The 25,553-nt window shown below is 38.6% G+C and overlaps 1 protein-coding gene across 4 annotated transcripts in view; it reads right to left on the bottom strand.

The window, feature by feature from the left end:
- Positions 1 to 25,553, bottom strand: part of CABIN1 (calcineurin binding protein 1) — a 119,943-nt gene that overhangs the window by 19,677 nt on the left and 74,713 nt on the right. For all 4 annotated transcript variants that reach the window (XM_074843730.1, XM_074843732.1, XM_074843731.1 and 1 more), the window contains exons 31-34: positions 13,967 to 14,130; positions 11,863 to 11,959; positions 9,985 to 10,623; positions 9,456 to 9,530 (exon numbers count right to left, since the gene is read on the bottom strand). In XM_074843730.1, coding sequence (XP_074699831.1) covers positions 9,456 to 9,530; positions 9,985 to 10,623; positions 11,863 to 11,959; positions 13,967 to 14,130 — 975 coding nt within the window. The remainder of the gene's footprint in view (positions 1 to 9,455; positions 9,531 to 9,984; positions 10,624 to 11,862; positions 11,960 to 13,966; positions 14,131 to 25,553) is intronic.

Raw genomic sequence — 25,553 nt, 5'->3', positions numbered from 1 at the left:
CAGGAAAGCCAGCACTGGGACAACCTACCACCAAGAAAAGTAGCAGCAAAAGTGCAGAATTTTTTCACAGATGTTAGTGGAAAAAATAGCTCCCTATAGTTTCCTAGTGAGGCACTTCAGTAGTGAGACAACAGCAGCAGCAAAAAGAAACTGAGTATTAAGATAAAACATGAGAAAAACTTTACTTCATAGACTATCTGCAAAGTTGGAAACCACACAACCTGACCAAGGATTTATTTTTACCACATTTGAACAAATGAAACACATTTTGAAAAACAAGGAAATCCTACAGGAACCTTACTGATACTACTTCTGGAATGTCTCACTGCTCTGGGGCTGTGGGAAAAAGTAACAATCAGATGTTCCCTAGAAAAGGAAAGCAACAGTCTTCCCAACAGAAGTTTCCTAATGAAAGATGCTGGCACTGCAACTGTTACATAACATTTTCCTGTTGTTTTTTTAAATGCCTGAGTTTAGCACCCTAGTGGGACTGAAGTCAGAATCCACCTTAACAAAAGGTGCACCTTTTTAAAAGAATACCAGCCCATCACCACAAAGCCTGGAAGCTGTCACAAACTGGCTGAACAATATGCTGGCCACATTCCACAATATTACCACTCCAACTTGCGTTCAATATTGTGTTTTAATTAAACTATGCCTATTCATATTTTTTCTCAATTTCTCTGCTGCAATATTTGAAAAAAAAAATCTCATTTGGAAGTTTTCTTCAAGGTACATTAGAACTAGCAGCAATATCCATGATACAGATTCTGAAGAACCCCGTAATTCCTAAGATTACAGTTTTATATACAGAAAAGAAAGGTTTACATACATATGACTGAACTGCCCTCTAGCCTAACAAAATCCTCCATTTACACAAACACATGCAGGGGCTTAATGTCCTGCTCTACACAGGCAGCCATATTCCAGCAATGCTTCCATACACAAAAACATCATTATTGGACCAAGAGAGATAGGGTAGTAGAATGAAAAACACTGATAGACGAAGTAAAAGATAAAAAGTGACTTTTCTTTCCTTCATGTTCACTTAATGATTGCTTTCTGCAGGAGACAGAAGGAGGAGAGCTGTTAATTATATCAAGAATACACCTCCAGGATAGAGTGAGAGGGGGATGCCATGGCAACTGGCAAATGCAACAGTGAACAAAATGGTCACCCTTTGGTAGGGGTGAGACCATGAAAGAGCTCGTCCTTTTGTCCCCTCTATCCCCACCTCCTCCTTCCCCCTCCTTTCATGTCATCTTTGCTGTATTAATAAAGCATACAGACAACTCAGGAAAAACAACTTTTTCTGTAAGCAGTCTCTGACGTCTTGATGTGCAGGAAGATGAAAATTAGCAGCATGTGGGTGGAACAAAAAGGGGGGGAAAACACATGAGGTAGAACTAGAGATGATTATTTTCTAATTATTTAATATTTTACTTATCTCCTCCCATCCCCAGCAAAGTGCCTTTACAGAAGGCTTTTAGCTGTTTCTTGAAGAGAACAGCTTGGTGCTTTGTTGTTTTGTGTTGTTTTGGGGGTTTTTTTAAAGTGAGAATTCGAGAAGAAAATGCTCTAGACATTCAAGGCAGTTCAAACAAGTCACTCTCAAGTTTTCTGCTTGAAGACAAAAGCCTAAAAGACCGTGTCACCACAGTGCTGACTGCATTTCATGGCAGAAGGGGAAAAAAACCACTGAAGTGCCCTCTAGCTTCACTCACAGAAGATAATTTTCTTCTGTTCCAAATAAAATGTCACATTCACTGTAAGGTCCAACATAGAGACTGTAACATCACTAGACTGATGCTCCAGAGTCAGTCTGAGCACTTCTGAGGTGGTGTGCAGTTCCAGCTGCAGACTTCCCATACAGCAAGCCCATCACCTATGATCCCCTAAAATTCTCCAGGACTAGGTTGTGGTTTAAGCCAGCACTGGGACGAGTTAAACACTGGCGAAAGGAGAAAAGACCTCAGTCACCTGTTTTGGAACTAGAGTAGCAGCTATAAAACAGTGCCTTTCCTCAACAAATCCTGCTTTTATATTACAGAAGCAGCAAAACTTTATAAAATCAGGGATCACGCTGGCAGCCCGCCAGGAGCCTGAAAGGCATGGCTGATTTGCATAACCTGACTGTGCCTTTGTGTTTATAATAAAATTTACTTGTTTTGATTCTAGTGGCAGCTTCTTCATGAAGCATCATGTTTAATTAGAGCTGACACTGAAAGCTGCCAAGGAGTTTTGACTGCAGGTTAGAGAAGGAAACAAGGAGTACCCTCTGAGTTTGGAACCAGACAGGGGGAGAAAGTGGTCATGGATGTGTTACTTTGGAAGAGGCGAGTGAAGCCAAGGGGGAAAGGGAGGATTTCATCAGTCAGAATGGTGCAGGGAGAGCTCGAGGTTTGGCAGCTGGAGCAGGAAAGGGTGGTTGAAAATTTCTTTTCTCTCCCTCACTCTTCAGGGATGGAGTTGGTCCCAGAGCAAGGATTTTTTTGGCTAAGGCAGCAGTGAGTCTTAAATAACTCAGCAATGTTGAAATAGTCCCTTCTCATGACATTTAGATGATATACTATACTGTGAGGAGCCAATAGAAATTTCAGCTGCTACAACGCTACCCATTACTAGGACTTTCTACATACAGCCCCACATTCTCAAGGGTCACAACACAGGACCAGAGACTTAGTGGCATTTTGGAACTTTGCCTTTGAACGCTCTTGTATTTTTAGAGATGTTAAATCCAGCCCTGCGTGCAATGTTGATGTCTGCAATGTTTTAAGCTATTTGTTTTATATAGATTCAGTTCTCAGGATTGGCGATACACAGTACACCCTAATACACAATCGCAAAGTTTTACCTGTCTTCTTTAGGCTACCTGTCATGACAGTTTCAACACTGGTGAAAGCTGTAATTTCAGTATTAAGGCATTCAATATTAAGCCCACAGTAATAAAAATATCTTTTCATATTGCAAGTCAAGAAAAAAAAGGCAGATGTGTTCTTAGACTGAAGTATCTCCACATGCACTAATAGAATATTCTGTGCACTACAAAGCTCTATCCTAGCTTGTGCTGCAATAACTTTCCCATGCTGACACATCCTTAACAGCATCACAGACATCATTGTTATATATAAAATGAAGAATTTAATATGATCAATTTTAGGCAGTCAGTGAAAAGGCTTATTAGAAATTCTCTAATTATCTAGAAACTCACAACTGCTTTCTGCCAGCACACCCCCTCCTTGGTCCTTAGGACCCCACATTTAAGTATAATGCTATGTCAAGGTCAAACTAGTCTGCCTCTTAATCTTTCATTCTCCCTCAACAAGGCCTCCTTGGTATTCCATTTCCAGGGACCATTAATTTCATATGAAAATCATAGTTGGCAAGAACTAAAAATATATCTTATAACTCAGAGCAATAGCTGACTGCTTTCAGGATCTCTGCAAATCTTTTTGATAACATTCTCAGACTGAGAAAATCAAAGAAAAGAACAACCATCCTTCAAAATGCTGCGTGACCACAAAGTGAATTAATCTTTAGGCGAATTAATCTTTAGTGTAACTTTAGTAACTTAACTCCTAATGACACAGTGACCACTGCTGGATAGCAACTTCAGCCCATTTGATGTGTGTATATGAAAAACCTTGCTCACAATTAAGAACTTAAATGGGAAAGGACAAAAAGAGGAATGACTTTCAGCCACACCTGTTCTCCCATGCGGTGTGCTGCCCGGCCATACAAATGCCTGTGCCAGCACAGAGGAACACATACCATAGCACAGGTAGGAGCAGCCACCAAGGAAGCAGGCTTACTTCTTCTAGCAGCAATTCTCACTTTAAAGTGCTGATTCAATGATGCTATGTTCTTATGCTATGATTCACTATCATCTCTTCCAGAGGATGTTACTTTAAACAACAAAAAAAATTCAGAAAACTCCAACACCATCACAGCTCATAAGTTCAAACAGAACTACTTACTTTCTTCCCTCAGTTACAAAAAAGCCCATCAGATGAGATGGGCTACCACTCTCTCACCTTTTCCAGTTACAGGACTACTCACTTCATGACGTTAAATACTAGCATAAGCAATTAAATGTCTTTGGAGTCACAACCCCATGCCTGATGGGTCATTACCGGTGGTCATACACACGTCTTCAAAAGCTGCCATAGTCTGAACTAAATTTAAGTAGTGTCCAGAACTTTAGTCTCTTATTTTTAAAAACAGTGCAACAGGCTAAAGGGTCAATAGGCAATACTAGAAAACGTGAGTATTTGAGAAGATACTTTGTTAAATCCTCAGCATGCATTCTACAAGAGCAGTTAGATACGCAACAAGCAGCAAAACAAAATCTCTGAAGGGCTGATGATTACACTGTTGTAACAGATAAAATGGTATTTATTCTCAAAGTGTTTGATGGACAATCTTCTGTAACACTGAAAACTGATCAGACAATATTGCCCTTGTCCTCTTAACTCTGAGGATATGATAAGAAAGAAACAGCAGCATTACTATCAGTGTTTAAGAATGTTGCATCACCACTTTTTAGATTTTGAACCAAAGTGTGATGAAGATGACAAATACATCACTTCTTAAAATTATTACTGTTGTTGTTTTGGAATACTGAAAGAAATCTCCCAGCAACTAACAGTGAATACATTTTTATATCAATTACTGGAATCTCGTCCATTTATACTACTCTGTTCCCACACACCATAAAGGATTTTCCTTGTTATTAAAAACAAAAAACTGCACATGTTTTAGTCTTCCCCTCCCGCATTTCACTTTCAGCTTAGATAGTGTTACAAGCTCAGATTTTACTTCACCGTTATGGTTTAACAGTAAATACTTATTGCAGTAACACTGAACCTAGTTTAATACAAACACAGCACAAATTGTTCAATAAGTTAAAATCTCCCCCCTGTAATATACATGGATTAATTTATGTTGTATTTACTAGCAGCTTTTTCAAACTCACAAGTCTCTCTTTGGTTGCCTCTTGAATGACTGTTACAGGTCTTCAGCTGCTTCTGCATTAGACATTAAAAACTCAAAGCCCTCATTATCAAGATTTGGTAAAGCAAAATTGTGTTCGCTACGGGAAAACATCAATTACACCTGAAAGTAAGAGTTAAATTCAATTAAGATTGAGAAGATGTTTAATTGATAAGGTGATGCTTGACTGATTTTGTTTAACTGGTAAGGTTCCTCACCACAGTAGAGCTCTACTGCTATAGCATTTTATCCAAGTCCATATGGAGTACACGCAGGTACACCTTTCTGCTAGAGGTAGTACAGCCTAAGCACAAGCACACTGTTAAGCACCCTGTAAAGACATTAAGCCACACCTGAACTATGAACAGCAGCCACATGTATAAAGAACCCCCTTCTGAAACACAACCTTCTGCCCCTGTCACGAGCAGGGTATGTCACCACCCCATGCAAGATCTCATGACAAAATATCTACATCAATTTCTTTGCTGATGTGTCGTATTTCAATCGAGAATACTTCAATTTCAACAGTTCTCCAGGAGCACAGGAACTTATCGTAGCAAGGTTTTGTACCACCATCTTTTTCTACCTTCTTCAAAGCTGGGAGCCAACTTTTCTAAGCCACTTCCCCAGGTATTTAGCTGACTGTAGAAGATGCTAGAGTCTCACTGGCTCAATACATGTTAACATCCCATCAGTCCTGAGCACTGCAGAGGATTTCTGAAATCAACTGAAAGGACCACAGCATTGCCAAGCTATTAAAAAGATTAGATCTCATCACAGAAGTATAACAACCCACTTTGTCAAATTCCGTTTACTGATTGCTGTATTGTTTTCTGTTTATGCCTGAAGAGGCATATAAAAAGATTTCAATGGAGTTGTTAAATATTTAGGTTAAAAACTCTGACTGGTCTGGAAGAAAGTTGAAAAGCCATAATTCAAATAATTCCTAATTTTAGTAGCAAATGAAAACTTCCGTAAAGAAATAATATACTGCCTGGAACCGTAAAACATAACAGCCAGCAGAGAAAGACATATATCAAGGTGGATTTTGTGTCCACTTTTTTTTTTTTTTGACTGTCAATTTCTTGGGATAAGTGACTGAAGAACCACAGGCCCTCTAAACCTACTCAAACTATCCAAAACAAAGCACTTCTCTGGGCTGCAGCAGCTCTATACATGACATCATTTGTTTACAGAAGGCAAATACTTGCCAATTTTAAATAAAACAGGATTCAGTCTGTTGAAAACAGACAGATGTCTACAAGAGTGGCTATTCCTGTGTCTCCACACTAATTCACAGTGTTACACTAGTAGTAGGGCAGCTTCACACAGCTTACAAGATCCTGCTAGAAACAGATGAAAATGAGACTGCAGTTTGTAATAATCTCATTAGCTGGGACTGCTTCCGAAAAGCCAATGTTTACAAACTTCAAAGTGCATCACGTTAAGAGATAGGTTTTATTTCAAGTGATTTAACATGAAATCTCATAACTTCCAGTGCAGTTAATACTAGCTCACCTACTATATCTACTTTCAGGTTTGTGTGCAGGTTCTTCACCATTCTGATGTTTTGCCACGGGCCTGAGTAACTGTTGACTTTGCCGGAAGAGCTGGCATAGCAATCACATTCCCAGAATCTTCAACAAAGCCCAGCAAGGAACTTGGCTGATATATGTGAGCTTGTCGAGTGGTTTTTAAAAAGGTGAATACATCCAAAAAGCAAGCAGTAACATTACTTTTTAAAGAAGCTTATTAGCAAATTCTTTTTATTTTGAAGTCATAAATCACAGTGTGATGACATCTATTCCCCTCCCCCCAAGATAAATGAAAAAATTCTTAACAGGCTGAGCCAAGATTTGTTTTTTAATAAAAATTAAAATCTTAAATACCAGACTATGAGCAAAGAAACACTTCCACTAGAATACGTCTCTTGACATTTCTGTTCATTTCTATAGTTCAATGAAAAAATGTTACTGACTTCCTGAGGGACACAAATTAGAGAACGTTAGTTCCCTGAAAATCTAATAACGAAAAACTCCTTTTACATCCTTTTCTGTCACTCCGCTAGGAGATGCACTGTACAAACACACATTTTAACTAAACACATTCTTAGATAATTTTTATCTCAGTATTAACAACTGGAAACTTTTATAGATACTCAAGACTCAGACTTTCTACACAGCACAGGGAAAAAACACAGGTTGGCACACCTCCTGACAACTAAAACTAACACCATCTCAGGAAGAAATTTAGTGTGAAGGCACTCTTGTCTAGCACAAATGCTGTGTAACAGTCTGCCATGAGGGTCTGAACTTCCTCCACCCTCCCAGACAAGCCATAATCACCAGTAAAACAACATTCATCAAAACGAGATGAGGAGAACAAGTACCCACAGATTCAAGAGAATAGCTCATGAAAACACAAGGTTCAAGCTCCACTGGAAGGCACATATCTTAAATGGGAACAAACAAAAAAAATAGTATCTGGAACCTTTCACAGAAGACACAAATCTCTGCTTTTCCTGAAATTGCAGAGTAGACAGCACTAAACCTTGTTACAGGAGTTGACCCACAGCCTCAATTTTCTTCAGCTCAACTAGGCAGAAAAACCTAAAGGGAACACCTCTTACCTCTATATACAGTACAGAAGGTTCACCTTGTAAGTTCTTCTACCTATTATCCAGCATCTCCAACACAGTCACCCTTTAGTTCTGAGAGGCATTTGTCACTCATGTAAACACTGAAGTGAGGACCAGGCAATGTGCATTATTCGAGGTTAGGTTTAAAAGATCTAGAGAACAGAGGCAGTGTTCTGGTGATATATACCAGGTTCGCTTCAGAAGCTAGAATAATTATCTGGAGGTTTAAGAAATGCCTTTAATTTGAAGAACAGGTGAGATAGGTATTCAAATCCTTTTCACATTAAGACAATATTTAACTTGTTAACATTAGAGATGTACCTCCTCAAAAGCTTATACTTTTGCAAAGCAGAGATAGGCGTATTTTACAGAAGAAAAGCCTCAAACAAATTTGGAGGATGAAGAGAAATTCTGAAAGACTTTTACTGTCCTTCAGTTTTTATGAACATTAGTGCCTAGGGAAAGAATCAAGTGATGGAGAAGCAGGCAATTCTCCCCCTCCCTGCAACCATAATGCTTTTTTCCTGGTAAGTGACAAGTTGAAATGCAGTGTGCGGATATCTCTAGTCTAGTCACAGCATGTACTTCTCCTTGTACACTTCTACTGGGTAAGACACATGACAGGAAGATGAAGTTACAGGAGATGATGGGAAGATGAAATAATAGGAGAAGAGATACTTGAAGGACAGAAGACACAAACCGCAGAAAACCAGAATAAATTTCTGCAGCTTATAAAACAAGTTTGTTCAACACATTTCTGAAAGAGCTCGACTTTAAATTAGTACTGAACACGTTTCAACATACAGTTATCTACCTTTCTCGTACAGAAAACCCTAGAGGTTATCTCCTGTTTTACAAACTTAGGCATGGATACAGACCACCACTTGTGACAAACTCAAAGGCAACAGAAGGCTTGTAAGTTGCATAACAACAGATTTTTTCCAAGTACTTTTGAACAAAAACTATTTTAATTACTTTTTGAGAGCTAGCAATCAATAACACAATGTTTTCAAAACACAAAACACGCACCAAACCCTGAGCAGTATTAAAACACAGACTATTAACTAGGAACATAGATTTTTTTTCTTTCAAAATGTATTTTATCTTCTAGTCAAAATCTGCTGAGTAACTGCTTCATTGTGTGCTGGTGGCAAAAATTACAGGAAGTACAAAACTAGAAAATACTTTGGAGCTTTCAACTGATGGTTTGCTGGCAAAATGAATGACCACTAAACATGTCATTCATCCATTTTACTTCTTGGCTTTGCTTTCACATTAAGGACTGATAAATAACCATCCATTTAAAGCTCTATAATTGTTCACTGGATAAACCCAGAAACTACAAGCTAAAAACCAAACTGGGTAATATAAGAGTTAAAACTAGATTCTCAACTACGCAAGTTGAGAGAAAAAATATTTGGTACCCCTGGAGTAGAGTGCAATGTCAGCAAGGGAAGAGTTGATGAGGTTGTTAGCCCTTATGGATCAGAGAGAAGTAATTATCATCCATGAAATCCTGAGGAATGATGTGGACATTAAGAAAACTGTAGCGTGCCATAAATATTTCATTTTGAAGATTGACTGGGGTTTCCCTGAAAGCTTCTGGGCACGCAAACTGTCCTTCAAGTCTGACACAAACAGTAGCAATGACCCTAACAAAAGCGATGAGCTCCCTACACTAATGCGGCCCAACTTATCTTAGATGACAACAATACTAGGAAAGTAGATATTTCCAACTGCTGCAAATACTCAGAGACAGACTTGATTGTATCAGCCTAAGTAATAAAAGCTTCCTACAAGCAGCCAGGGACCTCACCAAGCTTACCTGTTTCTGTGCTGATGCTCCCATATGCACCTGGCAAAACTTGACTGCCTGTTCAAGTGCTGCTTCTTCGTCCACCTGAACAGAGAATCACAACTAATGAAGTTATAATTACTTAGCTCATCCATAAGTATAATTAAATTCAGATGAAATGGGGATGTAGAGCATGGGAGTAAGGGGGAGAAGCAGCACTTCTACAGCAGAACAGTTATCTTCAGTTATTCAGGAGTATATATTCAAAGATACACGACTCTCAATTCAAACTAACATTTAGCATGAACAAACCCCACATAATTGGTATTATAGCTCTTAACTGATTTCAGAAATACAGTTCCAAAACATGGAGGGTCCTACTTCCCGCCCCCCACATCCAGTAGTGGTCTTGTCAAGAGTAGTCCTCAGAGATATTTATCTCCCCAACTTTTGGACAGATATAGGACCAATTTTACACTGCTTAGTTTGGCAGTTATTGTTACTCTATAATCATGTCTGAGGTCACAGAGAAATTACAATTACTGATAAAATACTTTACCTGTTTAATCAGCATGTATGTTTCAGACATGATCTTCTCGATTTTACCCAGGTCATAGGCCATAACTTTCTGACCTTGCTGCCATACTCGATAAGCATCAAGCAGAAGTGTTTTCCCAGACTCCACATCCTCAAGTAATTTCCTCTTCCGGCTTGATCTCTGGACAGGTTCTTCTGTAGGTACTGCTTGAACTACTCCTTTAGCTGCCTGCTGATGTTTTGAGCTGATACTTAGCTCTTCCAAAGAAAGTTCTGGAGTCCGGCTCTCTGGAGCTCTCTCCTTTGAGTTCCTGCCAGACTGAAGACGGTCTGGCTCACTGCGTTTACATGAAGAATCCATTTTTTCAGGGTCATTGGAATATCCATCAAGATCCATAGGCTCAACTGAACCAGGCCCAGGGAGCTCTTTAATTTCCTTGTCATTCTTGTCCTCTTGTTCCAATATATCCATAGCATTGGGAATTTGTCCCTGGGTCACTTCCTTTACTCCATTTTCAGTACTATGTACTACTCCATCTGATAAAACTGGCTTTTTGGGAAGGACATCTTTCCCCTCTTCAGCACTAGTTTTATTAGAGACGTCTGTTGTCATCCTTCCTGAAGCAAGGTTAGAAGACTTGGAACTCTGATCTTCTGAAACCTTAGTAAAAGAAGTCATTCTTCTCTATTATTGAAATCAGAAAGCGTTTGAGCACAGCTATGACCCCCATGAATACTGACTGTGAGTACCTTTACATTACTGCCTCTGCTGAAGAAAATACATTTATTCTATGTTCATTCTTCTTTGTTCCTGAATATTGATCCAAGCCACAAGTCTTACCATTAAAGTATTTTAATCAGTGAAAACACCACAGAAAAATCAACAGCACAGGTTGAACCAAAGCTGCAATAGTTTTTTTCCCCCCACTCCTTCAGTCTATACTGTGGGATCCAACTAAATTAAATCCAAGGTTTTAATAGCACAAAATATTCTTCTAAAGTATTGAAGTCAAAACTGAACCTATTTCTTTTGGCAGCTGCAGATCAACCTCAAATTTAAGAATCTTCCCTTTGGTTGCTCTTACATAACCTTCTTTTGGTTAGTAGATCAAGAGGTATGCTAAACTCTGCTATAGTATTTTAATTTTTGTACTTTTACTTTGGTGATGGTCCAAAGGTAGAAAACCTCAGTATGTCATCTCTTCTTTCAAAGATTGCTAATGATACAACTCTTCCATCCAGATTTATGAACAAACTATTTTATACACAGAGTTCCACTGTTCTTAAGGATGTTTTCATTTCGTTTGTTGAACTGTTAACAAATAACTGTTAACTTGGAAAACCCTCAGGAACAAGTTCTTCCTTGAATGTGTTTACCAAATAAACTTCTTATTTCCAGTTATCTTAACCTGGAAACCAATTAGTCTATATATGAGTTTTTTAATTTCTAAACTACAATTAAACATAATAACAGGTGTGGTGCTGTCAAGGACTAGCAGTTAAAAATGGCTAGGCATGCAATATCTAGTTGTCTGGGTTTGTTTTGCAAGAGGAATCTTAGTTAATTTTAAAAAGAAATTTCCAGTAGACCCCACCTAAAATGCAGCTGTTCTTATACTCCATGTAACTACCATAATTTGAAATTTAAGGGACAGTCAAACCAAACTTACTGCAATCCATTCTCAACAACTGTATTTGTTACCCGATCTCAAAGATGAAAAACAACAATACTGGAAGAAAGTTTTCTGTGTAGTTGCATATAAAAAAAAGGTATTAGAAATAAGTGATGATAATGTAGCTCTTCAGCCTCAGGAGGAGGAGTAAACTGAGGAATGAGTAAACTGAACCTAGAAAAATCTAATTACTAAATCAATAGCCATTAAACATACTGCTGCCTTACCTGTGTCAGATCGTTGAGAGTGTCCTCCAACACTTTTACTGTAAGCACAAAGGCTTGTTGGGCCAGAACTTGGCGATCTGCATCACGCAAGTACTTCCTGTGTCACAGTAAGATAACAGAAGTTAAGCTAACTGCCAAAACCTTATAGGGCTTTAAAAGCAAGAACCAGGACATTTAAAAAAATACCAACAAAAAAACCTCACCACAACAGCTTTAAAACAAGTTAGAAGAACGCAAACAAAACATACACAGTTGCATATTGAAATATAACACTTTACCTATGTTTCCCTCCAATTCTCCCCTCTCCACAATCATCAAAGATGACATGCATGAAACAAAAGATAGCACTGTCTACAAACAGAGGGAAGGGGAGAAATTAAAAAAAAAAAAACAAACCCAAACCCAGAGCAAACCAAGACAACCAGAACTAGCTTTCTTATATCTAGCTTTCTGTGTCCCTCAAATATCAACTTTTTGTTCAGACCTTTTCTTGAAAAAGGGTATTAGTCACACAAAGCTATCTTGAACCGTCAGGTGATTTTCATGTTCTGGATAAACCACACATGTGAGATTAAGGACATTGGCAAATCCTTTCTCACTGGTCGTATCAGTTGCCTTTGAAGCCAGGTTTTTTAAGAGCTAAAACACTGGTGTGCCAATACCTTTTTCCCATTTAGTATTATAAAAAACCCCAATTGTAGGTGTAAAACTTAATCACTCTACAGCTTCATTTAATTTACTAGAGCACTGTAACTTCAGTGTATTCTGAGACAATGCTTTAGTCCACTTTCAATAAAAACATCTCCAGTCATCAATCCCACCTAATTGAGTTTGATGGAAAACTGAATTTCTATTTCAGAATTGGCTGGTTTTAATGAGGGGGCTAAAAATTAAGTAAATAATTTTGAAGGGTACTATTTCAGTCAAAAAGCCAATGTTCTTAATACATTTATTTTCTCTCTACAGCATTACATTAGTAATTTTATGGTTTGCTTTTCAGACAAAAGATACAAAAACCTGACTCCTCATTATTTCAGTAATAACTAAAGTTCAGCTAAAAACACCCTATTTTTAAAAACAGGGTTGTTACATGCATGTACCAGACACACCCAGAATATTTGCATTTATAAGTTCCTGTAATGATTGCAGTTCACCGGGGCTGGCACCGGCTGATCCAACATGTCAAATTACTTGTTTGTTAAATTCAGTCTAGACTTATAAATAACATAGTATTTTTAGTACAACTGTGGGTTTGCTTAGGACAGAATTTAAACCTTCTATGGTCCAGTACTTGTGATATGCTAAAAGTCAAAGTATTTTTGGCTTCAAGTTTGCTGAACATGTGGTGACATATTCCCAGACATACTACAGTCTATGCAAATTCACATGCACTCACACTCAGAAACACATGAAGAAACCTTCAATGCCTCCAACTTATTGCCATCGATCGTTCAGTTCAATTTGTTAAGAATTTGCCAGAGACTAATGTCAACATTTCCCACTCGGCAAACTACTAGAATTTTACCTCAATTGCTTCAATGTTTTCCTTAGCTGTTTATTTTGGTCTTCCCATTGATGTGAATCTGTATATAGCTCACATTAAATGGCTTCTTTTTTCTTAAATAAGGCTAATGCAATTAAAATTAGATCACCCCTAAATAGGATAAGCTTTTTAAATAGCATCAGCTGCCAATAAGCACATAACCATTGTTCTGTCTGTCAAGGATTACAGGAAGGCAGGATGCCTGAGCTGTGACCTCCCTCACTGGACACAGTTCTTATGTAAGAGGCCAGCAGAGGGGTGCAGAAGTAAGGATGCTCTGTTCCACCAGTGAATCCCTCCACATGATAGAAAACCTCTGCAAGTCTGTTAAGGCAGCTGTATGGCTGCTCTGAGTTTCCAGAGAAATGCAGATAAATTCTAGACTCTATTATGGAATTATAATCCTGAGAAAAATTAACCATCATTCCACTATATTCCCAAGAAAATCTGTCTAAAGACTTTTTCCCTAAACTAAGAATGTCTCTAAATAAAATAGTCACACAGTGAACAAAATATATTTAAAGCTTTACAAAGTAATGGATTAAAATAAATACATCGTACTTTCCCTGATCCGGGGTCCTCTGTAGCATAGATGAGACTTTCAGCAAGGTGTTGTAATCCTTTAGTTGTGACAGCACATTTAGCAGTAAGACAATAGAGCGGTTCATATGAGATGCAAAACTGCCCGGGCGGTCGATCTCATCCACGGGGATGCGCCAGATTCCCTGCGGAAAAAGGAAAAGAGGAAACCTCTAAAGAGGGATCCAACTGAAAAGGACAGAAATCTTAAAATACAGGTCAGATTCTGCAGCACACTGAATTTCACTGAGGGTCAGGGAAATAATGGACAGACAAATGCTGTGGTCCTTCAGACAGGGAGATCTGGACTGACTTTAAAGACAATTGGTTCCTGACAGTAGCAAAAGAGGGAGGCTTGCAGAAGCCACAGCACACTTTCTAAATATGCTTCTGAACTATTCCCAGAAAAAAAGCAAGCAAAGCCTAAATTATATTGTGCATTTTTCTTAAATGTCTGTGAACACGCCTTCCTAAGCCAAAGCTCAACTACTATAAAAAACAAGGAGTAACTTAAAATAAGTTTTCCTGGCCTGAAAGCTGCTACTCTTGTGCAGCCACAGAAAGTTTATATCTTCAAATAATCTGTTACTAAATGTCTTAGGAACTTGGTTACTGCCTTGATATCATCAGTGTTCACCATGGCACTAACCAGACTGATAGAAAGAATCAGATTCCTCAGCAGTATCCATTTTCCAGTGGCTAATTCAAATAGTTGAGCATACATTCTAAGCCTTCTAATTAAATTTCTGGGACAAGAGAATCTTTGGGGAGCAAGGCTGAAGACTGATAGAAAATATAATTTAATTATGGTTACTCAGCTCAGATTTTGCAATGTCTAGTAAGTCTAAGGAGATTTTTTTCCAGGTGTTTAGTATGGATGCTGTCAATGCACTAGTCACCATATCTGAAAAAATGCAATGCAAATATGACTATGCTTTTATGTTAGTATGTAACTTTTATTACGACCGTTCACAAAAACTGCTGTTACATCAGAGCAAACCCTTCCCTCATGCTCTATTTCGTTCTAAAACTTTTCCTTGTAGCAGCTTTTTAAGATGAAAATCCTCTGGTCATGTTATACCATTTTATGTCAATGCAGGAAAGAATAGTCTCGTTGATAGGAGTACCTGACTGAAAAAGAATTTTGCTTTCCAAACCTGTTCAGAGAGCAGGATATACGAATATCTACTCTTTTATCCTTCTTTCAAGGTCTTGCTTTGATATTTTTAGCTTTACTTCCAGTGTGAGCAAAATTCTTCAGAACTTAATGTAAGGTGGAAGGAAAAAAAATGATTACTGCAATCACAAATGACATCTGAACACAGAAGAAGCAGATACATAACCGGCCTATCTACAACGGACCCTCCTCCTACATGTCTCCAGAGAATCAGCAGTTCTACTCCATAGGATGTATAGGAACTTGGGAAAAAACAACACACAAATATCAGTTTTTAAATAGGAAACAGTGACTTCAACTAGATATAATGCACAGACTGTTCTGCCAAATTTTCTTACTCTTGCTTTTCCTCATGCTCTCTACTCTTACTCCCTAGTGATCACAAAGCCATATTTCTTCTTCGCTCCCTGAAGCTTTCTTTCAAACTTTTCATAGCTTCCCTTTTCCAGAAAGCACCTAAAACTGTACTATGACAGACCCCCGAGGCACAACCGTCGCTTCCTCCTATCCTCAGCTACCAACATCCACAAGTACAGTGGCAAAGATCTTATCTGCTCATGCAGCTCAGAAGCTCTCAAGCACACACAGATCTCGTAGGTAACAGCTCCTTAGAACAGCACATACTTTATTTAAATCGAGAAGCTTTTTCTTCCCCCCAAACTATACAATGACTTTCCTTTCAGGCTACAGATGAAACACACACATTCTGGAGCTGATATTTTTTGCTTCTCTGCACATACGTAAACTGGGTTTCTGCCAAATCCTAAAACAACTGAATGCCTCATAATGGCACCACATTGCAACAACCTACTTAGCCAATTTATGGTCAACTTAGATGCATACTGTAGGAATGGAAGACAGCCAATGTGTAGGTTCCTGGTCTTTTTCAGCATTATCTCATCCTTCATTTGAATCAGGCAGATCATTTGGAATGAGCTTTCAGATACTGTATCTGGAATCGGTTGAAAATAATTCTGCAGCTCCTTCTCACATGTCCTGTGTATACATTTTAACGCTACCCTGGAAATTACAATAATGCAGTAAAATCATTTGCAATGACAGAATATGCTAATTGCACCTAGAAAGCCCTGAAAGTGACAAAGTCCATCTGACAGAAACAAAGTTGCGTATTTTGGGGAATGCTGCTCTTTCTACAAGGGGGCACATTGGAAAGCTGAAATTAAAACTCACATTAGGAGTGTTTAAGTTTACTTTATCATTGCAATTACAAAAGAAGGTCTGATGTTAAAAGGACAGTCACTAACTTTTCATGTGTTGACTTGCAGTTTTACAAATGCAAAACAGCAATATATAACATTACTGTCCTATGTTACATACCTGCCTGTTACCCATGCAGCCTCAAGCCAAAAGCAGAAAGAAACCTGCCATCACAACAATCTTCATTCCACCCACTATGATTTTATTAAGCAATATGCAAAACACTGATGTTAAACTGAGTTTATCAGAATTTATTTCATAAGTGATGTTGAATTCTTTTTAAGACCGTAATTTGAGTGAGAGACTAAAGAAACAGTCTTACTGAAACCTCTCCCAAAGAGAAGTTTTAACTAAGCCCATCAGGCATGAATTTTTCCTTCCTAAGTATCAATAACCTTCAGGAAGAATATTTCTGAATTCAGATCATATACTGCAACCTTTTCTTAAAAAGAAAGCCCAGCATTCAGCTTTTTAAACAAAACTTAAGAAAGATACAAATGCAAAGCTTGTAATAAAATAACTGGAGAGAAGACTGGAAAAAGTTATTCAGTTTGACTAAAATTGAAGTTTTTATATCATCATTTGAAAATTCAGATTTGTTAACAAAGTACCTCTATTGAAAGCACACACACAGAGGAGTGCAGATCCTTGTGACAAACATTTGCAGGTCTTTGAAAGGTTTGATACTGGTTATCACTACTCAGGCCACTTGATGAAATGTCTCCAGCTCTGGCCACCAGAAGGATTTTACATCCAACGTGCTGCTCCTGTTTGCTGGCCACCGTTCCTGCAGCTGAAAGGTTCTCCTCCCTTCGGCAACAGCCAGCAAAGCTGTTTACACGGAACTAGAGGAAGGAGTGAGACGCTTCCAACAACTCCAAAATGCTTCTCAAGATCCAAAACATCAAGCTGCTCTCCATGCCTTCCTGGCTAAACAAACACTCTGTAAGAGCTGGGGGCGGGGGAAGCAAGCCTGATACGCACTGCTGGAAAAAAAATAAATCCAGGAGTACATGAAAATTCTGCAGATAATACTGAATTTTACATTAAATATGAAACTGAATAATGAAGTCAGTATACCATATTCCTGGTGACACTTTTAAAATTTTTTTCAGCTTAAAACTTTCTGCACAACCTCCCCTTGAAGAAGAACTGAAGACTCGAGGAGGAGGGTGAAGAAAAGAGGACCATGCTGCACAGGGCTTTGTGAGCACGAGCAACAGCGATAGTGGATACTTTCTAGTTCAGTCACTAAAATAGAAAGGAAGGAAGTGCTTATTATTCCTCCACGCTGCTTACTCCAGAACTTTATGGGAGGGGATTCCCTAGGGTTTAGGAATGCCTCTTGAGGAGAAAAGGCTGACAGTTCTCAACAAAACCCAAACTTCTCTGGGGATGGCTGCTGCTGACACTGCAAAGCTTCAGAGTAAGCCATTTTCTAAGCAGAGATCAAACTTTACTCTCTCAATGTTCCATGGTTTCTCTTCTTAACAAAATGGAGAAATGCTAGTCATACTTCAGATGATCTGATTCACATATAACAAGCAAACACATAAAAAACCCTACTGCTACAAATAAAGACCTCCAATTACTTATAACTTCATTCCCTCTTTTTTTTCTTTCCTTTTTTTCCAAGGGGTTCCAGAAGTGCAAGCTGCACCACATACAACAAACTCAATTCCACTGCTGCCTTCAAGTGACCAAAGCAAAACCAAACACTTCATTTATTAGTCTCAGTAATGTCCCACCAAGAAAAGCCTTTAGTAAAAACAAATCTAATTTAACCATTGTTAGAATATGACAAAACTAACAAGCCAACTAATAAAGTGGTGCAGGGAAGCCACCGATTAGTAACACAACAACCTACACAGTATTTTAAAATCAGAAGTTGAACTAAACATAATTGCATAATCCTTGGAAAGGTCACACTTTCCTACACTTTTTTTTTTTTTAAGTCTCTTACTACAGGGTTAAGCACAACATACTGAAGTACTGCTAGCTTTACTTGTGTCCCCTCTTCACAGTTACTTAGGTCAACATAATGTCTTGTACTGGGAGCCTGAAAAGGAAAGGAATATGGTTCAAGCTGAACAGTTTCAACACACAGAATTTGAAACCTCACTCTTTTCAGCTAAGGAAGTATAGCACAGATCCCTGAATATCCCTGCTCCTCTCTGCAAGCATCCCTCTATCTCGAGTTCAAGTCAGTAAGCATGTTTGCTTGACTCATGACTTCCTGCTAGTTCTGAGTGTAACCATTAAAACCACTGCCCCCTCCCCCATTTAGCAAATTACTAAACCACCTTTTCTCATCCAGTCTTGACATGCTCCCATATCTCTTATTATTTTACTCTGTCACCTGATTTTGGCTTTTCTTCTTTTCTCCAGACAATTCTATTATTTTTCTTCCTCAGTTCCTCATTTCATCCACACTGCTATTCACTATGTAGTGGAACAATTCCACCTCTGAACAGGAATGCAAGTGGGTACAAAAGTATTAAGAAATGAAAGCAGCTATATTCAGAATATTAAAATTATTAGCTGCAAGGACTTATGTCATCAAGGAAAAAAAGCAGCCCCTGCTTTTTGTAACTTAGCCAAATTCAGAAAAATCTTACGAACTTTTTCAGAGTATTTAAGCAGCACTCCTCTTGTCTACTGGTAGCCTTCTTCACATAGTACAGTAACAGAATATAAAAATAGTATGATAATAAATGAATGACATTTTATCAAGCCTGGAAAATGAAACAGAAATAAGGCAAAACTGCAGCAACTTCCTTTCAATAAGTCAGAACCAAGAAGGATTACAATTCCTGGTCTACAAGGTAAATATTATCTATTTCTTTTTTTCCTCTTTTTTAAATACACACGCACTTGCAGGTGAAAAGCAGCATGTATGCTTTCTGGAAGAACTGCGGAATTCTGCAGCATTATTTTAGCAAGAGAGCAGCATGAAAAATATTGATATGCTCCACATACTCCAATTATCATAGGCTGATAAAGAAACATAATGGACAATTTTCACCTCTTATTTCTCTCTTCAAAATACAACATTTTTCAGAGTCTTAAATTTCAGATTTTTCAATTTCTAGAACAACCATTTTACAGTTGACTTGACATTAAATTGGTTTTAACCCTATGAAAAGAACCCCCAAGCCATACCCACTTGGAGAGACTATTATGTGTGAGCACGAGTCAGTGACATACACACACGAGTGAGGGAAAGGGAGTCATTTCCTTGCTGCATAAGCAATTATATAAAACCAGAAATCCCTTGTTAAGATGATGAGTTACAAGTTCAGGTGGAATTAGTGAAACAGAAACTGAGGTCTACAGACAGCCTTTGCAAAACATTGGGTTTGGCTGTTTGCCAGGCAGAATCTGGAGGTTTTTGTTCACTCAGGAGGCTTGAGGAGTTTTTACTCAGATGGTTCCCATGTACCATGTGATTTTACAACGATGTCAACAGAAAGTCACACTGCCTCTTTTTAAAGGGAAACAGCTAACCAGACTATAAAAAAAGGGAAAGAATCTACTTTACTCCATGGCTACAATGGAAAGGCAGAGAAGAAAGCGAGGAGGAACGATAGGCTGTTCTCTTAAAACCCGTTTTGAAGGTGCAATCCTGTTCAAGCAGTGACACAGCTGCCTTCCCTCCGGAGCTCTGCAACAGCACGCCTCAGGCAGACATCACCCACTTGAAAAGCCAGGAAATACAGGAGGTGTGTGCATAATGCATCATCCCCTGGATGAAGAAGACTGCTCCCCACACTACTCCTCCAGGTTAGTGCCGGTGGAGTATCCTTCCCCAGAGTACTCTAAGAAACAATCCTTAGATTCCCTCTTGTCTAGCCCCTCATTTCTCTACTCTGCAAATCTGGGGTGCTAAAGCAAAGGCAGATTTGAATATACAGCAGTGGAACACTGATATTTTTTTTTTTTTCCTTCCCTGTTTCCAACATTAAAAAAGGTTCCCTTTGGACAGCTGGACAATTCCTCAAGCTGATAAAAAGATTTTTGACAAATCACTGAAGTACATTTATTATCTTTCCTCCAGAAGTTGCTCCCTTTTACCAGCTGTAGTTTAGGAAAGAGAGAAAAAGGGATTGATCAGGAAAGGAATTAAATTATCACCAGTAAGTTTCATTCACTGTGTCTTGCAGCCAATCCAGGGTTTAAAAAGGAGAGAAAGAGGCTTACCAAAGAGATGCAGAAGACATCCAGAGACTTAGCTGGGCACTTGATCTACTCAAAAGAAAATACTGGGAAAGGTGTCTGCTCACCAATGTTGCAATTTCTGATCGTGCCTTTGTTACTTCAGTATCTTTTATGGCGGTACTTTGGTTTATGTTCTGTCCCTGTCTGAAAGAGCCTGGAATTTTTTCTTTGGGAGGATATAAAGCACAGAAATCCAAAGAATACAGAATGCTTCTAGATCTTCTAATAAGCAAATAACTTGATGCAGAAAGCTAATGAAAGAATGCTAAACCCTTGATAGGAAAACTCTTTACCAGGATTCTGCATTTCCTTAGGCATTCTCAGGAGCCAGACGCAGGAAGATTTATTCACCACTAAAATAAATGGTTAGCAGGGCACATCTAGAAAGTGACAGGTGTTCTGCTTTTGCCTAACAGACAGCCTTTCATTGTTTTAAGGGGATTTTTCTGCTTAGATCTTTTCTGTGTACCTGCTACAACCAGACTGCCTGACATCAGATGCCAATGGTACTCAAAGCTAACAAAACAAGCTTGGTACAGTCCATCCATCCACCCGGGAGCAGACAGGCTCTTGCATTAGCCTCCCCCAGACATGAGCAAACTCTCATTTTTCAACAGCAGGTGCGATCCATTTATTCTAACTCCACATGTGTACGATATAGACACACACATTTAATGATATCACCCAGAAACCTTTTACAGAGAGAAAAAGGCATTTAGGGGATGTGGCGCACCTCAGCTATTACAGGCTCCACCTTAGGATGAGATGAGCTACACACTACAAACGACTACCTCCCTTGAATGCAAAGGATGATGACTAAGTCATAAAAGATGACAAATGTTAGGGGAGATAAATGCCAACTGGCAAGTCTGCAAGGCAGTTCTTGTCTCTATCAGTGGCACGCTGAGGTCGAGCCCCACTACTCAGTCTTATTCCTAGAGGAGTTGCTGCAGAACCAGAAAAAGAACTGGGGCTAACACAAAGCTGGGAGAGGCCCTTGGTTCCCAGAAAAGGGAAAGTCACAGGATCGTGACATTTTTTACCTAGATCCCTACATTTCTGTTGCTAGCGACTATCCCCATCTCCCCAGAGGTTACAAAGTAAACAGCTAGTTAGAGTATATGCACTTTAGCCGGTATTAGATTCTATTTGGTGGAGGGAGGGTCACCTCAGCCTAATTTTAAGAAAATCAAAAATTGCTTCAGAACACAGAACTATCAGCTATTATCTTTGCCTACATGTTGTAACACCCAAAAACAGTGAACCTGGCACAGCGTATTACTAATGTTATTCTGACAAGACTCCTTCCTTAAAAGAACACAAGAATAGTACAGCGTAACAAAGCTGGGTATGAAGAAGAGAGATTAGAAATACCTAGCAATCTAATGCAGGGACAGAAGTTAAAGTCTGGAGATAAGTCTCAAATGTCCTACTCTCCAAAAGGTAGCCTTTCCACTCCTCTGGGAATAACAACAGCAAAAAATGCTCAAATGGAGAAGTAAGTTAAACATAAGACAGATGTTCAAAAGGATGTGGAGAATGATACAATCTGTGGAATGTCCAAATGGGCCAAGGGCAAGGCAGCTGCTACAAGCAAAAGAGGACAGATTTTTCACAGGAACATCAGCTAATTTTCAAGTTGGGTGGATAACTGCAGTATAAGAAAAACACTAAATCTTACCTACCTGCCTTACAGGTACCTAAAGTTGTCTACCTCCAAACAGCTTACACTGATTCATCTCCATCATCTAGTGCATGATACTAGAAAGGAGGACAAAAACTTCATAACATAAAGAGGTATACTAATTGTTGAGATTCGACACATTGTTTATGTAGAATTATGAGTTATTTGGAGATTCTTCATGTTGAAACACTGCAGTAAGGGACGTCTTCTAGTACAGGATCCCACCCTTTACTATTTCAGTAGGTTGAAGGATTTCATGGGATTTGAAGAAACACATTTTCACCTACTTAAACACCCAAGTTCTAGATGTAAATTACTGATTACTCATACTTAAAATGTGATTATCCTCTTAATAGCAAGACAGTCTCCACATACAAGACTCAACTGATTTTGAGTATTCTGAACTAGGCTGTTAGAGTGCTAAAAAGTTCTTTTACCAAAATACTCAAATTTTTATGCCAACAAAAACTGCTCTTCAATCCTACATCCCTTGCTTTTCAGCAAACAAAATGCTTAACTGCCCACTCCCACCCCACAGCTGACATCTAGCATCCCTGCACTGACAGCACAGTGTCTTTTAGCTTTTAGACTCTCTTCTACATAATGACACACACACTAAAATATCAAGACGAGAAGCTATAAAATCCCAGTGTTTGCAAAATATGTCAGCATATTCCTACAATGCTTAGAAAAAATATCATCATCCACCTCTTATGTTTTACAAATCTACCACCAAGTTAGACTCAAGAATCTCAGAAAATACCAAAAGCTAGAGGGTCTCAGGTTAGATCAGTGGTGCAGAGGAAAATGCTATTATTTCAGAAAACAGCATTGATCAAGCACTCAATGTTCTTTCTTGTCAGCACCAAATCACTAGAATACAAGGCATTAAGAGATCCTGCTGAAAGAGATCTTTAAGCCTGAAGGAACATAAATCAAAAGGTCCAGAGAACACTTGCTCCTAGTTTCCATCCCAGTTTTTGAAAAGAGAAAATCCTCTAAAGCAGTATCATATGGCAGCTCATAAAATACAATCAAGTGATAATCTTTAACACTACTAGAGAAGAGCCTTCAGCTTAATTTTATCTTGATATAAAATTTCATCTTCATATAAAATTACCTAGAAACATTTTCCTTACAATACCTTTTGGCTAAGATGTATCCTTCAGATACATGAGTTCCTCTTAGAGTATTGTGAGTGATCATGCAGCCACATCATCTAACTTTGGGGGCCCACATAACATCTTTTCAAAAGAGTACATTCTTCCTCAGTGACCTGTTGGGCATAGCTTCTCTCAACTCACCTGGTAAGTATGAAAAAGAAATTAGGTGATGCAATCCAAACAGATTTGTGTGATGTACATACTGCAACTCGCTCAGAAAAGAGCCATGCTGTCACTGGGAGGTGACATATCAATATGTAGTTGTAACGACTACCTCTGATTGAGTACTGGCAATGCCTCATCAAATTTTTTGTTAGAGTTGTTATGACCTCAGACTCCTGTTTAGTAGCTTCGGAGCCACAGCCTTCAAAATATACAGAGTTAGGTTTTTTTGCAGCTTATTTAGGAATAAATGGAGATTACGGAAAAAGCTAGCAAACTTCACTGAATAGACTGTGAAGATATTTACAAAAATTAAGAGAGCTACATATCGGAATGTATTGATGGACTGTCAACATTTTTAATAGCATGAATATAAACAAGTACTACCAACCAGGAGAAAATATAAAATGCCATACATACCAAGAATGGCACTAAAAAAAAATTATACTCAACTGTTCACTATTAGCCATCAAATTCTAAAAGCCTTTTGGAAAGTGACAAGAATGGCATGTTCCATCACCGGCTGGTATTTCGGTATGTGCACACAATCTGGAAGCACAGAGAAATACTTGCATCTTTCGTCAATGTTGAGGAGAACAAAAGCAACAGAGAGCTGAACAAAAATTTAAACTCCTCTAGTGTTCTGACAAAGGTAAAATGACAGCAGGAGCTAGTAGAAAAGCCTTCTAATCCCAAATCAGAATCCTGTAAGATCTGACTAGGGTTCCCTATTCCTTTTGGGTTTTTTTAATGCCAGTTTTATAAAGGTAAGTGTTTGCAAATACATGACAGTTCATATTTGAAGGTCACAGTTCTGTCTGAGGTTCCCTACTGGCTTAGGAATGACAGAAGTACACATCCTGGATTTCAAACTGTTTGTCAGCTGAAGTTGAGGGCAGGAAGCAGCTTGTTTAAAATAGGTAATAAGAAACAAATATCCCATATTAGCAGTTATGAACCAGAAAAAGACATACGCAGTGGTAAAAAGAAGTCAAGCCTTGGAGAAGACATACTCCTTTCAAACAACTAAAGCTCTACATGAGTTTGCACATTTCATCCTCACCAATTAAGATCTTCAAATTAAGTTATTAGGAGCTGACAGATAACTCATTTCATTATCTCTTCTCCTCCAACTACAGCAGCGTCCATAGAACACTTCCCTTCTCTGTCCAGCAAGTGGAGGCCCTGAATGAGTCCTGACTGCTATAAAAGGCAAAAAAATCTCTTACTGTTATGCACCTCATAGCTAACCTCAGAATATCTTTTCTCCTCTGATACAGGAATTCATGCAACAAAAAAAGACTGTCATGAACTGCTATTCAAGCTACCTTTCTTTTTTGAGGGGTGGGGGGGTGGGGATATGGGTGTCAACACCTAAAGCTGTCTTGCTTTCAGACTCCCTGGGCTTCCTCAGCAATACAGGGTTTAAACACAAACGAAAGTAGTTCTTTATCCAATTATAAGAGTTAGTGGAAATGTCTAATTCCAGTAAACATTTAGGTAGCAGCCTGCCTAGCACCCCCACTAAAGCTGACTGATCTTTGATAACACCAGAGGAACAAGACAGTACAGAGAAGCTATAATTCAATTACCCTATTTACAGTAACGTAAATCACAGTATACACAGGGGATCTTCAACATTCAACCAGCAGCAACACTACAACAGCTTAATCTAGCACAAGGCAGGCAGTGACTCAGTTAGCTAGGCAGAAGACAGGGTACAGTCTGCTGGTGTTTGATTTCAGGGATATTGTGAGATGGGAATTATTTGTTTGAGAACAACTAGAGTAATTATTGAGGGGGAGGAGGAGTGAGGAAGGCCTCAACATTTAGAGTATTTCAGACTCCAATAAAGATGCTAAAACCACACAAAATTCCTATTATCGAAAACAACCAGAACAATATCTGAGTATTCAAGATGTCAACCTGAATATGCTCCAATAAAAA

The sequence above is a fragment of the Strix aluco genome, chromosome 18 (genome assembly GCF_031877795.1).
Source record: "Strix aluco isolate bStrAlu1 chromosome 18, bStrAlu1.hap1, whole genome shotgun sequence".
NCBI lineage: Eukaryota > Metazoa > Chordata > Aves > Strigiformes > Strigidae > Strix > Strix aluco.
The sequence above is the reverse complement of the archived record's forward strand: the minus strand, read 5'-3'. Positions and strand labels throughout refer to the sequence as shown.